The sequence below is a fragment of the Epinephelus fuscoguttatus genome, linkage group LG14, assembly GCF_011397635.1.
Source record: "Epinephelus fuscoguttatus linkage group LG14, E.fuscoguttatus.final_Chr_v1".
Lineage (NCBI taxonomy): Eukaryota > Metazoa > Chordata > Actinopteri > Perciformes > Serranidae > Epinephelus > Epinephelus fuscoguttatus.
In genome coordinates, this window is record NC_064765.1 from 26,635,384 (window position 1) to 26,652,514 (window position 17,131).

General features: G+C 42.1%; 1 protein-coding gene across 4 annotated transcripts in view; it reads right to left on the reverse strand.

The window, feature by feature from the left end:
• LOC125900765 (connector enhancer of kinase suppressor of ras 3-like) overlaps positions 1 to 17,131 on the reverse strand; it is a 56,334-nt gene that overhangs the window by 5,109 nt on the left and 34,094 nt on the right. The window contains exons 13-19 of one of the 4 annotated variants that reach the window (XM_049595977.1): positions 15,907 to 16,157; positions 13,484 to 13,521; positions 11,536 to 11,578; positions 4,108 to 4,161; positions 3,575 to 3,614; positions 2,894 to 3,063; positions 49 to 122 (exon numbers count right to left, since the gene is read on the reverse strand). In XM_049595977.1, the coding sequence (XP_049451934.1) occupies positions 49 to 122; positions 2,894 to 3,063; positions 3,575 to 3,614; positions 4,108 to 4,161; positions 11,536 to 11,578; positions 13,484 to 13,521; positions 15,907 to 16,157 (670 nt within the window). Of the gene's footprint in view, positions 1 to 48; positions 123 to 2,893; positions 3,064 to 3,574; positions 3,615 to 4,107; positions 4,162 to 5,123; positions 5,902 to 6,212; positions 7,247 to 11,535; positions 11,579 to 13,483; positions 13,522 to 14,851; positions 16,158 to 17,131 lie in introns of those variants that run through there. The other 3 variants (XM_049595979.1, XM_049595980.1, XM_049595978.1) reach the window with 3 other exon arrangements.

Sequence of the window (17,131 nt, forward strand, 5' to 3'; positions counted from 1 at the left end):
TCATTGCTATCTAACTACGATGAACTGAAAACTGAACTGTGCGCTTACTGTTTCTTCTTGCACTCTATGGCTCTGTCAATCATGAAGTTGGTGAGGTCAATGTAGCCTTCAGCCTTTTCTGCCTGCAACACACAAACAGACAAAAAAAGGTGTATGTTAAAACCAACGGATGATGTAAAACCACTTCCTTCACCATGACACCTAACATTGAATTGCAGCAGGCTACTTCTTCTATTTGTCCTCACCATGTGATGGTGACATATAGTAGATCTGATTGAGGTCATGGTGCCAGTAAATCAAGCACGTCATTTAAGAATGCCTGTATCAGAGTCTGTCGGGTTATTTCAAACAACGTCACGTTCAGGAAACACAGTGAGACTGCCCGGCGGTTCCTGCAGTGACAGACTGGCAGGGAGACAGCTATGGCAGAGAAAAGTATGACTCATCTGCAGCCTCCGATGCTTCACGCTGTGTCTGTGACTCAACAAGTGTTAAAAAAGACTAAAGCTGTGTCAAGAGTCAGGGATTTTTTTGTTTTTTGCTCTGGTTTGCTAAAATAAATATAGCAAAAACTGCCTTCCTGACATTGGATCTGATTTGGGGCTGCAGGTTTTTTTCTTTTTTGCTAAAAGTTACATGAATTAGTCACTGCATTTCTTCATACATATGTTAATAAAATGCACCATAGCAAACTGAGTTCTGTTTTTCATTTTAAACATAATAAAGGATATTGTTAATTGCATTTTTTAAAACCACATTTTCTTTTATTCTTTCAGTACTTTGAATAGAATTTTTTTTTGTCTAATACAGACATCACCCTTCCTAATATTTAATAAAAAATAAAAAAAAAATCACTGTCTATATTTCACTATACTTAATCAGTTTGAATGCATGTCATTGTAAACTGCATCAAAGACTTACTGCCCAGCACTGGTGAGCAAAAGTGTTTCAAGTTATTGACATTTAGACATGGTGTAAACATGGTTTCACTCAAGAGTGCAGACCTCCGCCAAGGGAAACAATACAGTCTTGTATAATATGCAAATCTGCAAGTGCAACCACTATATACTGTATACGATACGCTACGCTACGATACGATACATTACGATGCGATACGATACGATGCTATACGATACAATATACTTTATTGTCCCCGTGGGGATATTTGTCTTGGACTCAAGCTGTACAAGAATTGCTGCCTTCCAAAACACATACTACACATAACAATATTGCACATAACACCAGCACACAACAGAGCACCAAAAGCAAACCACAACACAACCCCTTAGCATCAAGCAACATTATCTAAAATCTTATTTGAGGCTGGCACTATTTAAAACGGTTCAGTTTAAATTTGAACAACCTGCATCTTCTGCCCGAAGGTCAAAGCTCGTACTCAGCTAGGAGAATGTGGCAAGAGTCAGACAGTATTCTCTGTGCTTGTGTGCTCATACAGTGTCTAGAGGGATTGGTGTTCCCTCTTCCCCATGACCTTCACGGCTTTCTGAACCAGACGAGCAAGTTTGGATTTCAACTTAACAGTCAGATATCCAAACCATGCTGACTGTATGTCTGGATGTATTTGAAAAATTATTATGATAATGTCAAAATATGATTGTGCCTAGCTGAGGCCTCACTATCTCAGCTGTGCCTTTATTATGTTCTTCTAAACTGGGTCCAATATTATGGCTTGTTCTCGTAAAGTCTCTCTGGAGGAGTTAACTGCAGATATTTGGATGTGAGTTAGAGTATAATTAGCTGTATGATATGTGTGTATTTATGTTTCCATAGCCACACCTTAGTTTGAGAAAAAAAATGTCTATACTATTGTACAGGTTCTCCCATGAAACCACTGCCCCTGAATGCTCCATAATGACTGCTTTATATATAAAGTCTAAGCAACTACATATACAGGTTGCCTCAGGGTCCAGTTGTTTAGAAATAATCTGATCGGATTTCGGCAATCAGATAGGAGCATGCTTGGTGGCAGGTTGCCTACATTTTGATATGTAGTCCCATTTAGAGTGCTGGCTATCTAGATTGGCAACCCTGAAAAGTCTGTGTCTGAATCAGGGCGATCCGACCCAATGTTCCTTTGAAAATCCAGCACAAAAGCAAGATGGATTAGCTGATCCTGGGCAGCAAATCGTGAGATTTCCAAATCTGGACCATTGTGAACCAGATTAAACTTTTTGAACAAGTGAGCCCATTTGTGTATCCACCCTGTGATTCCGATCTGCTCCAAAATTAAATGGGTTCTACCTTGGCCTACGCTACCCCCTTCCACCTACTTTCATGAATACTGGGCCAGTAAAAACATAACCTCCCTGGTGGAAGTGATGACGCACACTGTTACGTCGTTCATTCATCACAATGAACATGAACCCTGTAATATAGCTTGAGTCAATATCACAAACACTTTCCTGCTGCTGTAATAAGCACCAAATGTATATCCGCTGCTGAAGATAATCCGCTGTAAATGCACTGTTTACTCCTGTTTGAGTAAAGTTTGCTAAAACTATCTAAGTATATTTTCACGATCAGTTTTTTTAACCACAGACAGTCCAAAAGTATTGTTGACATTAACAAATAGATACCCCAAGGCTAATTCTTTAAAAGAGAGAGGGAGACAGAATATATCAGAGCATGTGGTGGAAAACCAGCTGAATAACATGTTCAATATAGTATAACAAGCAAGTCTGTATTTGAGAGAGACAGAGTACTTGAGATCTGCACAAGTGAGCAATGACGGAGAAAGAGAAACCTAACTTTATTGGTATTTATATTGAGTAATCTGCGTAGCTCAGGGTTTGAGGAACTACATGAGCTGTGACAGCAGCTGAACATGCCTACGTCATAAACAGGTCCTTCGATGAAAGTCTGTTTCACTCACCAACTGGTTGGAGTACCAGTAGAGAGCCGTCTTCTTCAGCACAAACCAGTACTTCTTCCATTTGATACCCAGGAAGCCTTTACTCTCCTTCTTCCTGTACAGCCAGCCCTGATGGTCCGGCTGACCCAGCTCTTTGACCGAGATCCTTCTCCTGCTCATTGTACCATTGCCTGTGAACAGAAAACACATGCACGTGAACGCACTGAGACCAACTCACCTTTGTCCACAGAGAAGCAAAGCCACAGTTAAGCGCACATATAGCATTAGACGAAGCAAGCTGCAGAGTCTGAAATCCTAACAGCTAAAACATTTCCATTTGAGCTGAAATAGGTCACTGTGTTTGATCAATGACCAAATCAATTCTAAAAATAACACTGACCAAACCCGCTTAGCATGCAGAACTCAAAAGTGCTATGCCACAATCAGCCTACCTGTTCGAGTTATGAATCAGCTAGAGATAATGATAAGATAAAAGTCACGTCAGCTTCTCAGAGGAATCCAAGACGCTGGCACAGAGAGCTAAAACAGGGAGGAACTGAAGTGAAACTAACTGAGCATTGTCTAAAGCCCTCTGCACACACCAATTGCCCTGCCACTTCGCACACGCCCACTGAAGGTCCAAATTACAGTTGAGGGCACACACAGAGACAAAGTGATGAGAGCTCAAGGGTAGCAGCTTACCTCCTCGAGTCTTCCTCTTGGATTTGTGACGGAGTGAGACCTTTAGGGGGAGAGCAGAGGAAGCAAACGTTAGGTCAGAGAGTCAGAGGCGGGAGACGAGAGCAACACATCAACAGTCTCAGACCCCACAGCTGAGGAGAGGAGGCTGTCTGGAACATCCTGTTTCTCACTGCAAGTGTCACATGCATTTTCTCTCTGCTGTTCTCTCTATCTCTCCACACACACACACACACATTAACACCCCCCCCCTCCTCTCTAACATCCTCATCTTGACATTCTGTCTTGTGCTTTGTCTTTCTTTGCTCTTTGGTCTCCTTTTCTTGTAACCAGTTCTGCTCCCACTAAAATTAAACTTACGGCACTGAGAGAAACCAAACTAAAGACTAGCCAGCCTGTGCTGCTCTAACTATTTCACTCTGTCATCATAAAATAGGAGAAGCAGAAGTAGTTCGACCATTAAATGGAGAGCAGGGTTTCTATTTCATTATTTGTGACAACAAGGCCAGACACACAAAAAAGGAAGAAACACTTACAGGGTTGTAGTCATCGGCAGCCATGGAGGGGGGCACAGATATAGGGAACGCAGCCTGTTGAAAGAAACCAAAAGTTACACTTCACCCACAGGCGCACAGGTTGGCAATAATGCTACGCCGCCGACAAATGGGCAGAAAACGAGCAATACTTTGCTCTAACGTGACAAGAGGAAGTGATGTCATGGGGGAAACAGCACAGAGAGTTTCTCAATTTTTTCTCCTGTTTTTCAGAGTGAAAAAAAAAAAAACGACAGTGTTACAATGCATTGAAAGTGAGAAGCAGCATTAATCCTTCAATGGAAATGGGAAGCAGCGTCAGAAAATGGTTGAAAACTTTAAAAAAGTTAATTCTCATGAGTGGCACTGACTCACAGCCTAGGTGTCACAATGGTCACTGTCAGCAGTTTAGTCTGTGACACATCCTCACCTACACTACTTAAGAGTATTCACCATTAAAAGTCTTCTTTGTAGGATCACACCTCAAAAAATAGCCTTTTATCAATGCCAAGCCCAGAAAGAAGAACTCTGTTGCAATTTATCAACCTAAACAGTGACATGAGAGATATTGAGACATCTTAGTTGCGATTATGGACTAACTTCCTCTGCAAACTCAAGTTCCTTATTTGTGAAGTTACAAAGCTGCCTGAGAGAGACAGAGGGAAATTCACAGGCACACAACACCAAACGTTTAACACCTTGCCACCACTGAAAAGCTTCCCATGATACAACACAGCAAAAATCTGGGTATGATAGCATAGCAATTAAAAATCTCAACCCCCCATTACTCTCTCCAAGAGTCTATTTATCACACAACCTTGACATGATACTATGTCAGATATAGCACTACATGAAAAACCAGCTTTGAGGTCAGGAAATGTAAAAGCACAGGTGACGCTCTGGTTACAGGGTCCCGAGTTCCTGTCCTGCTGCAGTTGGTCGCACTCAATCACTCACCACAAACTCAATCTACAAACGTCCCCAGTGAGAACAATAAAAGAAGCGAGGAAGACTCATACCTGGTGCTTTAACACTTCACAGATTCACATCAAGTCCAAACACAGGATCGTATCAGTATCTCCTATCACTCTTTAAGCTCACACAACAGCAGCAAACCACTGGTAACAGCTCTTATCTAAACTAAACCTCTGTGTATCAGTATATGTGTGTGTGTGTGTGAGAGTGTGTCTCTGTGTTGCACAACACAGATGCATCACATCTCGTTTTCCGGGTGTTTGAGTTAACTGTCTGTGGGAGCTTGATGATGATCACCACATGAACCACAGCACAAGCCTGACTGAGAGGAGTGTGTGTGTTTCTGTTGTGTGTTAAGTTCCTGTTGGATTTTTTTTTGCAGATGTGAAAGGTCAAGTGTAATTTTAGATTTGAGATCCACCCTAAACAAATGTTTCTGCAGATGTACATGCAATCTTTGACTGGACTGCAACAAAACATACACACACACACATAATTTATAGCTTCTTTCAATTTAGTTGGCAGCTATTTGCCAGCCACAGATCTGCACCTATTTTCTTTATCATCAAAGAAACAATGAACATAGAGCTCTTCAGAAGGAGGTAGAATCAAAGCAACGCATTTTGGATTGTGAATTTTGGGCCAAATTGGTTGCTGTACCAACTAAATAAAAATGAACAATGGGTATTAGAATCTACACAAAAAGCAAATAAAGACGTGCAAATTCAAAAATGAATTTCACAAACATAAAATAAGTGTAAAAAGTGTGTTTTAAAATATGAAAGCTGAAGTTAAAACATAATTTTTCAACCTAAAACTTTTTTTCTTTCTTTTCTTAAACGTTAAATAACTTAAATGACTTCGAAGTATTTCTGAAATATTTAAATAACATGTAATTTAAAGATTCAGGGCAATTTAAACGACTGTCGCCTACATTTAAAAGCAATTTGCCGGAGTTAATGAGAGTTTCTTTAATGCTTAAATCCTTAAAAATGACCATGGAGTCTGGTTGGTAGCGTTAGCCCGGTGATGTCTTGTGTTTAGCTTTGTGGGCCTAGCATGCTAAAAACATCGCCTGTGGACAAAGGAATCGGTTTCAGACATGTTTAACAAAATATATAATGTCACTGTACCTGCCACCATAATCTCAACGACTGTAGACTGACCCGAAATCTCCGCTCAAAGTCTGACCAAACTTTGGCGAGCATTTCTCAAAGCACAGCTTGTTTCAGGTGAGTTCACGACCTCAATGGGTGTCTCCCCCTTTCCTCGCCTCAAGCAGGGTGACACCCAAACTGAAACTGACTCGACACACATTTGAGGACATTTTACACGACCACAGAACCTGTTACGCTGTTGTAGCATCGTTATTGTTTTACATTGAAGTGAAGTGATTAGTTTATCTCAGGAAGTCCTTGCAGTTCCCACTCATGGCCACTAAGTGTCGCTAAGTTACCGTTTTGTAGCAGCATTGAGAGGCACCAGAACAATGTCAGAAACTGAACATTCAGGGGACAAAAAGATGTTTGTGTTTAAGCGACATTAAGTGACATAAATACAGTTTATACAGGACTGGGGTCTACAGTGCGAGAAACCTATTTGGGTAATTATTACTTGCAAAAAATAGGCCTGTATCGCCACAATACATGAATGTGCCATTTACAGAGTAACTCCAATGAGTGCACCAACTCAAGTTTAGGTTCACATATCATGTGTATCATTTTGTGATATGGATTACTGTAAATTTCTTATGTTGGTCTGTTCTATACACAGGACATCTATTGCACGTCTGTCCGTCCTGGAAGAGGGATCCACCTCTTGATTTTTTTCCCTGTTAAAGGTTTTTTGGGGGAGTTTTTTCTTATTCACTGTAAGGGTCCAAGGACAGAGGGATGTCTTATGCTGTAAAGCCCCCTGAAACAAATTGTGATTTGTGATACTGGGCTTTGCAAATAAAATTGAATTGAATATCACCAGGGGTGCAGCACCAAATTCTGGGCCCTATGTAAAAGCAGTCTCTGTGGGCCCCCTGCCCTCCCTTTCTTTGTCCATGTTTCTCCATGCACCTCTTGAAATTCTCTTTTAAAAAGCAAGTTTGTTTTTGTTATCCTGACTTCACTTTCTTGGGTAAAGACCTGACAGCAGCATAAGCAGTCACTAGCCCCTTTTACACTGCCAGATTTTTGGCGAATGTTGGGCCGTTTTGCCGGCAAGCTGCGAGCGTTTAGAAACACAGAGCCGGACTGGCAAGTTGATCCAAGGTGCCCAATTTTCCGCCTCATAGGGTAGTCATATTGGCGGAACCCTTTTAATTTAAACAGACCGAGGCGGCCTTCCACAACAGGAGGGGCTGTTGAAGACTTGTGGGAGGAGCTGTTGATGACGCCGCACGTGCAAGCCACTGGTGGTGAATAAACAGGAAACAGCTGATAGCAGGAATTAGCGAGCAGCTCGTAGCAAGAGGGAAACACAAACCTGACAGACACTGTAAAGATGAGCAACTGGGGAGACAAGGAATTGTGCGCCCTCCTTGTCCTCACAAACAGAGAGGCCATTAACCGTCAGATGACGGGGACGGTGAAGAACGGGCCGAAGGACTGACTAGCCGCGGCTCCCCCCCCCCCATGTCACTGTTTACGTTACACGTTGAGCTACATGTTTTGTTACTTGCTCACGCCCCCCAATGCCAAGAAAAAGGCACATTCCATATCACCAAAAGTAGGCAGGCTGCATTTTGCTGCACTCCCCGATTTTGTTTTTATACTGCCAATGCTGAAAAAAGACTGATTGGGCTTTCCTGCAAATTTGCACAATTCCTATCTAAAAAGTGCTACTCACTCCGTTCTAGCCGCGTTTAAAGATTAACCGTGGTGTAGGGTCAGATTAAAGCATTTTACACCTTTAAAGTGATAGAAGGGCCTCAGAGAGCTTCCAGTATTATTTCATACAAGGTTTAGTCTTTCAACTGATTTATTCCACCTATTTTAATTTAGTTATGGTGATTATTAAAACCAAACTTTTCATTCCACGCTTTTCGAGGACCCCACTCCATCATCCTGTTTAAGTGTATAGGCTAGTTAAAAACTATGTCAACCACTGTGTTAGGCGATTCATTGTTCTTCAAATAGGCTGGTTGCCCTTTTCCTTGAAAAGACAAATACAGCTTTAATTTGAGGGTACAAATTGATTATAAGGAACAAAACATTTACTGAAAACAAGCCCTATTACGTTTAGGGAACACTCATGTACCCATAGATCCTATTTTGATTCAGATACCTTGAGGTGGGAGTTCAAGGGACCCCTTTGAAAATGGACATGCCATTTGTACCTTTGCCAAAATGTTGCCTTAATTTGGAGCATTATTTTCCCCCCTTGTCAGCAAACTTTAGTTTCACAAGACTTTGTGCTAGGTCAAAAAAATGAGCACATCACCACTGGATGCCACTGGAGGATGGGACCCAGCTATATGTGTGCTACAGAACATATTTTCCTATTATTGTGTTCAAATTCACAAGACACAATGTTTTCCTCCAGAAATAGGGAGAAAAATAAGTGTTTCATATTACAGAGTCCACTCGTAACCCGGGGAGGCTGCAGCCTGGCTATCAACACCCTTCAGTGGGTTTGTAGCCATAACATCACTGCCCAAGCTGTATCTGTGCAAAGCTTGGATGTTCTGCTTCTCCGCTGGCCTGTGCTGGGATGGCGGTAAACCAGCAGACACATTCTTGAGTCCTGCGTTATTATAGTCTCCATTTCATTTCTGCTTAAATAGACAGGGGCCTCTTCTCTCTCTCCACTCGCTATTGTAATGCAGCGAGTGGAATGAAGTGACTATGAGGAGCCCCCCCTCTCCCTCCCATTTAAATCTCTCACATTCTCACACTGTAGCTTCCTCTTTGCCTCCCCTCCCATTTGTCACCCTATCTTTCACATCCATATCAAGTAACTCCCTTGTGTTACCCCTAAACCCCTCAAAAGCTTCCCCTCTGACATTTCAATTAAATGTGTTGAACTAAATAAAAGATTTCAACACAATTCACACTCTTCCCATTTCTGTGATGAGGGAAAAAGTCTCAGCACGCCACTTTAGGGTGATTTAAAGGGGCATTTCGCTGAAGATGTGTTTGGGTGGAAGTGAGGTAATTTTGCCTGCGACTCGTGTCAAAGGCCTGAAGGATTCACGGGAATGCAAATTGGTCACACCATTGTAGCAGTGAATCTCCCATCATGATCCATGCTGAGAATTGTCACGGCACTTAGCTAATGCCCCCCCCCACCCCACCCCCAGAAATTGTGTGTGTGAGTGTGTGTGTGAGACGGAGAGAAATGAGAGAGGGGGTTAAACAGAGTGGCTATTATTCAGCAGGGGAATCTCACACAGTGTAATGGGGGAAGGGCGCAGGGCTGGAAATGATATCAAATTCAAGCTTGCTCAGTTTGACGGCGCTGCATGTCCCCCGCTTGTAACTGCCCAGTTGCCCTGGCACTGGTCACCACCTTAGAGTTTTCTTGCTCAATGTGCTCACTGAGTCATTCTAGCTCCAAATGCAGTATTGAATGACAGTTAATGGATTTGAAATAAATTACCTATCCTCTATGCATCAGAAGTATCCATTCAGGTGTATTCACAGATAATCCAAACCAACAAAAGCAGTAAAGTTCTCCATTCATCCCTGTATTCCCCCCCTCTATCCTATACATGCTGACAGAGGGGTCAAGGTTTTCTTGTTTGGTGCTACAAGTCACCGTTTCACCATAAATCTGTACAAATGTGATTTGTTCACATGCCACAACTGACTTTGTGCCCAATCCATCAGCCCCCTGTGGAGTCATACGTGCCACTAAGGGATTGACAGTAACTCATGGTACCATGGTATATGGCCTCTGTGTGTGTGCAAAGACAGCACGGGGATCTTTAGTTTGTTCATTTCATTTCCGCATCTGCCACAGCCAGTAGATGTTGGAACAGTTTTCACTTGTAGCACGTGCAGTGAGAAAGAGGACAAGTCAAGGAGTCAGCAGCCATGCTAGCTGCTCTGTGAGGCTCTGCTTTGAGCTAACATACTGATGTTTAGCATGTTTAATGTTTAACATGTTCACCATCTTGGTTACTTGTGTAAGCATGCTAACATTTGCTAATTAGCACTAAACACAAAGCAAAGCTGGGATTATTGTCAGTTTTGTAGCTACGTGGTCAGAAATGAAAATGTTTGGTCTGCAAGATGAAACATTAAAGGGACAGTTCACCCCAAAATCAAAAGTACATATTTCTACTCTTAACCTATAGTGCTATTTATCGCTGTAGATTGTGTTGGTGTGAGTTGCCGAGTGTTGGAGATATCAGCCGTAGAGAAAAACTCAACTGCTACAACATTTCCAAAATCATGTCCCAGTTACTCAAGATAATCCACAGACCTTATTGTGAGCAGTTTCATGTAGGAACTGTTTTCTTTCTACTGAAATACACCTGCCAACTCTATCACAGTGCAGAAGAAAGCGTGCATTTAATCATGGCAAGAGGCTTGTGCTTGTGACAGCGCAAGGTATAAACATTAATGGCGTCTTCCTCGGCTGAGTTGTAGCGTTAGCCAGCTCAGTGGTGCTACGTGAGCTAGTAGATGCACAGTGATTCAGTTGGTGGGCGTAGTTCAGTTGACAGAAAACAGTTCCTACATCAAACTGCTCACGACAAGGTCTGTGGATTATCTTGAGTAACTGAGTCATTATTTCTGGAAAGAGACATTGCTGTTGAGTAAAATGTATTTTTTTGGCACTTTGAGCACCACAAGTTGAGTGCCAACTAGTTCCATTATATTTGAGAGAAGGCAGACATCTCTATGGCTGATATCTCCAACACTTAGCAACTCACACCAAAGCAATCTAGGCTGATAAATAGTACCACTGGAAAAAGGGAAAATAATAGTATTTTTTGATTTGAGGGTGAACTGTCCCTTTAAGGATTCACCAAAGTGTAACAATTTATCGTGAGGGCAAAATTAATGTCCATACAATCCATCCAATAGTTGGTCAGACATTTTGGTCTGGACCAAAGTGGTGGACTGACTGACATTGCCATCCCTTCAGCCACATGACTAAAAAGGAAGTGTCATGGTGTGGATTCAGCCTGACAGAGGCCTCATCCTCAGTCCAGACCTATCACATGATCTGCGCGTTGCGTTGCCGTATACTGCTCTGGTGGTTTGCGTTTGATAGCGAGCGCAAGACAAAGCGTGTTTGTTGTCACATCTGTGTGTGAAATGTAATGAGGCTGTAATTGAGGCTCTCAGTTTCACCTCCTCCTGCCAGGGCCAATGGCATTCCTCACACTGCACGGTGGACTAACTCAATCAGTTGCACAAATGTAGGCACAGCTCACACAAACTGTATGACCACTTCATTCTTTGGTCAGTGGGACTGATAGCGTTTATGACTGACCCATCACAGTATACTTACAGCTTGAGAGAAGGACCAGGATCGTATTTGTGGTTGATTATACCTGTGAGAACAAAGAGACAATGCAAGTCAGCACTTAATTATTTGAAATAGATTGAAAGAGCTTCATTGAGCCATGCTTTAGATCAGACATAAGTGTCTCCTGAAAATTTCTATTCTTATTGCTTCCCAGCTATGATCTTCATCTACGTTCAACCCCAGCTCATTTTGATATGGCCTGTGCACAACAGATCCCATGGAGACTGTTTAAGGGTTGGCATTTAGTTGGTTTGCAAGTGGTTCTGATAATGCGTCTGGCAACCAGCCACAGCAGCATGGGTAGACACGAAACTTGTTCCCAATGCTCAAAATACTGGATTTACCTCTGCTGGGCCTCACCCTGCAATTTCAGGGTATGGAATTGTCTCCGGCTCGTTTTTCCTGCCTTTCGATAGCCAGTATTTTCGGTGCTCTCCTCCTCCTGTCATCCATACATCACCCATACTCACATCTTTGTCACCTCCTTTAAATTACTAGTTTGCTAAAAGAAATACTGATGATTTTTTTTGCAGGTGTTGCAACTTCAAATACTTGTGTTGACATGCTCTGCTTTCCCACCCACACAGCATTTTTTTGTAGATAACTAAATTGATGGTTTTGACAAATGATGCTCACAAATAAAATTGATGCACTGTCACATTTTATGCTTTGTCATGAGGGAAAACAGTTTTTTTTTTTTTTTTTACGGATTAACAAGCCAAAATGAATATGACACTTGATTAAATCCGCCGTCGATCAAATCCCATTGCCTGCATCGTCACACATTTATAAACCTCCACTGATGATGAGTCAACTGCGTATCTGCAAGATTTACAATAGCATCTCTCCATATACCCTAAATGTGAGTAATGTGTTTTGATTGAGCGTGCAGCAAACCGGATGCCACGCGTTTGTGTGCGGCTCTTAGAATAGAACTGCCGGGGAGGGTGGGGGGTATTGTGCAAGGCATTTAGTCATCGATCACGGCGTTAATGTGGGGAGTCACACCTCCTCGGGCCCTACATCCAAGACCAGAGGAGATACAGGGGACCACGGATGAGGAGACGGAGGAACAGCAATCCTTGGGTGTCGTCATACTTTCGCAGTGGGATGTGGTTATTTATAGTTGGGAGCGTAGAAGAATCAGGATTTGTCATGACAGTGACATTTCTAAAGATGCTGCAGTGTGTGAAGGTGTCTTGGGGGTGGATGGCGAGGGACGGACACAGTGGTGTGAGAGATAACAATGTCTTAAAAAAAACACAGGAATATAATTTAATAATAGGCTCTAATTTTATTTAGCATTCAGAGGGAGTGAGAAGGTTGGCACTGCTGCAACAAACACCATGATTTATCTGTAGAGGTTTGATTAAGCTGAGATTACTCTATTTTTAATACTTTAAGCACTGATCACAACCAGTTTTCAGACATATTTGAGAATCTATTAGGAATAATTATTGTTTTTTTATCTTTAATTCTTCGACTAAAGCAGGGCAGTGATACCTTGTGTAGGTGGAGATCACTTCTAACCCTGTTGTTGCAGTTCCTAAAGCCACAGGCACGAATCAGCTAAGATAACTTAATACCTTACCATTAAACAATTGATACACCATCACACTTGGATAGTAACTGTATGGTTTTTTTTTTACCCTACAGCTGTCACCATCTGTTTATCTCCATCTCTCTGTGTACCCTGTATGAGTCTCAGCCTGGTTGTCCATGGTGTATTTTCCCTGATCATAAAAACAGCCCACCCACTGACCCTGAATCCCGTGGCTTGTTTTAAAAAGATTCCACAGCCTGCTCACTGTCACTCCCCGTAGGAAAATCGGATCCACCCTGGTCTTATGTTTCCCATTTGACCTATAGACAACGCTGTGTGTATATGTGTGTGTGTGTGTGTGTGTGTGGGAGAGAGGGAGGAACTCACCGGTTGAGGAAGTCACTGCTAGAGTGCCAGTCGGGTATCTGCGATACATAAAGATTCATGTGTTAACGCATGTTGGAGATGGAGTGCTCTGGTGTAGCTGCTCTGAACGCTTCAGTTGGATTGAGATATGCTAACATAGGTTTATCTAAATGACATGTGGGCTGATTTTAGGATATGATTTTAAATTTTTCCTTGTAGTAAACATCCAACATTTGACTTTATGTGGCAATACTTATGTATTAACTGTAAAACTGCAGCATCTTGTGTTGCGGAGAGCTAAATTATGAACATATTTAGTAGCATGTGGCCTTAAATCTTGCTCACAAACTTTTTTTTGTTGCTAATTCTGTCATGGCAAACTTGAAGTTCTCCCCAGGATAAGAACAAAAAATAGAAATAGAGGACTAAACATTCACTGCATTCATGTCTCTGTGATTTATGATCAATTAACAACAACAAAAAAATATTCCACATGCATAATCTACCAATAATCCAGCCCATCATTCCCATGTGACCATTTGTGATGTGCAGGCAAAACATGTTAGTGGTTAGCAAACTTAGCAGTGGGTTAAACAGAGTGCAGGTAGTATTTAGGCAGACCACAGGTTTTCAGAAAGTGCAAATTAGTGAGTACCGCAGGCGACTATAGCTTGGCAAGCTTGGGCAGAGCGAGACGTGAGGAAGACAAAGTGGAGGAGAGATAAGCAAAGGGCCCCATCAGGTCTCCATCGGCAGATTCATGCTCAGAGAAAAACACAGGCAAAGAGGGGGAACGAGGGTGAAAGAGGTGAGAGCGGCGTGTCGCTCTCAACAGCAGTCAGATCTTCAGTTCCAGGATGAGAGATGCTGATCCTCCCCCGGGCAGACACTTCTTCAAATCAATGAAAATGGCGGAAAGCTGTCAGGCAGAGTAATCCTAACCTGGCTTTTAAATGTTTAAAAGGCAACATATGTGCAGGAATAAGATCCCCTGATGGAAAAAAACCTGCTTTGACCATATGGCCGCCCAGCTGGAATTTAAAGTTCATCAAAGAGGGAAGTTGTTGCATAACCATCACCATCTGAGACGCAGAGAAAAGGTAGCTTGACATTAGCTATCTTGTTTCCCCGCATGCTTACAAAGCAGGAGAGGGGTTCACCGCAAAGGTCAAAGCAGGTTAGAAAGCCAGCGGGCTCAACAGTTTGGTCCTGTATTCAGTGTAAGTTAATAATGACTAAAAATGCCCTTTACTGACAGATTGCTAAGATAACATATATCATTTTAGGTCTGTAAACTGATACCAGAACAGCATAGCTCAGAATAAAATAAAATCCCACATGCTTAACAGTAATTCAACACCAGTAGTAAAATAAAGACAATACAAAAGATCACTGACATAAACTGCAATTTTTAATAAAACGCTATTCAAAACTTACAAAAGGCAGATAAAGCAACAACAGACACTTCTTCCCTGTGTTTTCTTAAATAATACTGTCATTCTGTCTCTTGTGATCTGTAAGCTAATAGAAGGCCATTCGACCAGTGTGTCCTAAAAGATTTGTTCTAAACACCGGCGTAAAAAAAAAAACATGTATTACTGTCAACCAGCTGCATGTATAGGCCCTTTAGGTGGGTAATTACAGAGTAAACTGAAACACAGGATACAAACCTTTACTGAAATAGAGTGCATAGCTGTAAAACCAGCACAAATATTTGCTAGTGACAAGATATAAACATCCTTTTTACCAACCAATGCAGCATTGTCAACTAAAGTGACTGTAAAAATCTCTCCGGAGTTTATGCATAGCTTACAAGAGGCAACCTTTGGTAGAAGGTGATGTAACTAACGGATCACAAAAGTGTCATCTGAGAGAGAAAAGAAGTAACATGTAGAGTAAAAGCACAGTTTCACTGACAAAATATGCTGTGTTTTTATAACTTATTTATGCAATTGAAATCAAAATAAGCAAATAGCTGAAGTGATATCAGGCAAGTTTTTCTGAAGTATTAAATAACGGTACCAGAGAGCATTTCAACTGAAACATGACATAGCTTAATATGTACAGAGGAGTCCAGAGACGGCACACGAAGGCCAAAGTGTCCTAAACCTGAACAAACTGTGTCTTCTTGAGGCAGAGATGGGACTTGTAGTCAGAGACGAGGAGGGTTGTGGGCAGTGTTAAAGGGGTGATGATGTAATGTAGTGAGTACTACAAAAGCAAGTTGGGTTGAGGAGTAGTAGTTGGTAGTAGTAGTAACACCAGGGAAATATGGAGGCTGGGGGGGAGAGAGGAGTGTGAGAAAGCCCAAAGCTGCTAAAAAAACACAGCTGGACGTTAAAAATCAAAGGCACTGAGGAAGGACAAAAGACAGGAACAGGAAGCCCCGGACAGGAAGTGCATCATCAGTGAGTCAATAGCTTAAGCCGCGTGATCCAACTGACCAGTAGTGAGCGTTCTGCCGTTGTGCGCTTGGAGACGGGGCCTACTGGGGCCTTTTTCATGTCCTCCTGGTAGGGGATGGTGGCGCTGTTGTGGAGGTCTGAGTTGGAGTAGTAGCGGCTGCCCCTGATGTGGTCCACTCTGACGAGGTGACGTTCCCCTGCAGGCCTGTAGGGCGGAGACACTGAGGGCACCTCCTCTGCGATGGTGGGGATCCTCTCATTGCTAAGGTATCTGTACAGGAGGTCTTCACCTGAGGCAGAGAGACAAAGAGACGTCAGCTTATCAACAGCATTAAGGTGGATTTATACTTATATGCAGACCCTGTGATGTAGCCTACGCAAGTGGCCTATGCCGTTGTGAGCATTGTTACTTGTGCGGAAGTGTATCTGTGTCACTCTGCATTTACATCTCCAAAACAATAGTCAGCAGCAGGGTTTCTGTGAAGTGCTGTAAACACAAGTACACAAATCAGCTTCATCATAACGCGCATGATTCACAGTCAAACACTTGTCTTTATCTGGACACATTTTCCCCACAAATACAACATGCTAATGTTATTAGCACAAGCCAATGGCATTTTACACTGTATAAATTAGCCTAACAGCTAGCAGACATTTCCTCTACTCATGAAACCAGGGACAACAGCAACATGTAACAAAGGCAATATTACAAATTTCGGTTCCATTACAGCTCACAAGATTCACAAACAAAACAACTGACTTATACTAAACACGCTTTCGAAACAAATACAACATGCTAACGTTATTAGCACAAGCCTATGGAATTTTACATGGTATAAATTAGCCTAGCCACTAGCAAAGATTTCCTCTACTCAGAGAGTAGGCATAGGTTCTACGTCGATGCAGAGCCTACGCCATAGGTATGGCACTGGTTTGACGCAGAAGTATAAATCCCGCTTTAAAAGGGAGGCACTGAGTATCAATATCTTTTTGACATACAAAAAATGACATGATATTAGGAAAAGTTGTAAATTTGTTGATCTCAGAGCTTTTGAGACTTATCCTATCAGTAAAAAACAACAACCAGCAGTCATTAAGGGCTTCTAGCACCTCCTGCCTTCAATTTGAATAATAATTCAGAATAAAGCATGTCTGTCCATTCTAGAGCTGCAACAATTAGTTGATCAATCTGTTGGTGAATCCACAGAAATCAACTGGCAACTATTTTGATACCTGAATAATCACTGAAGTCATTTTTTTTGCT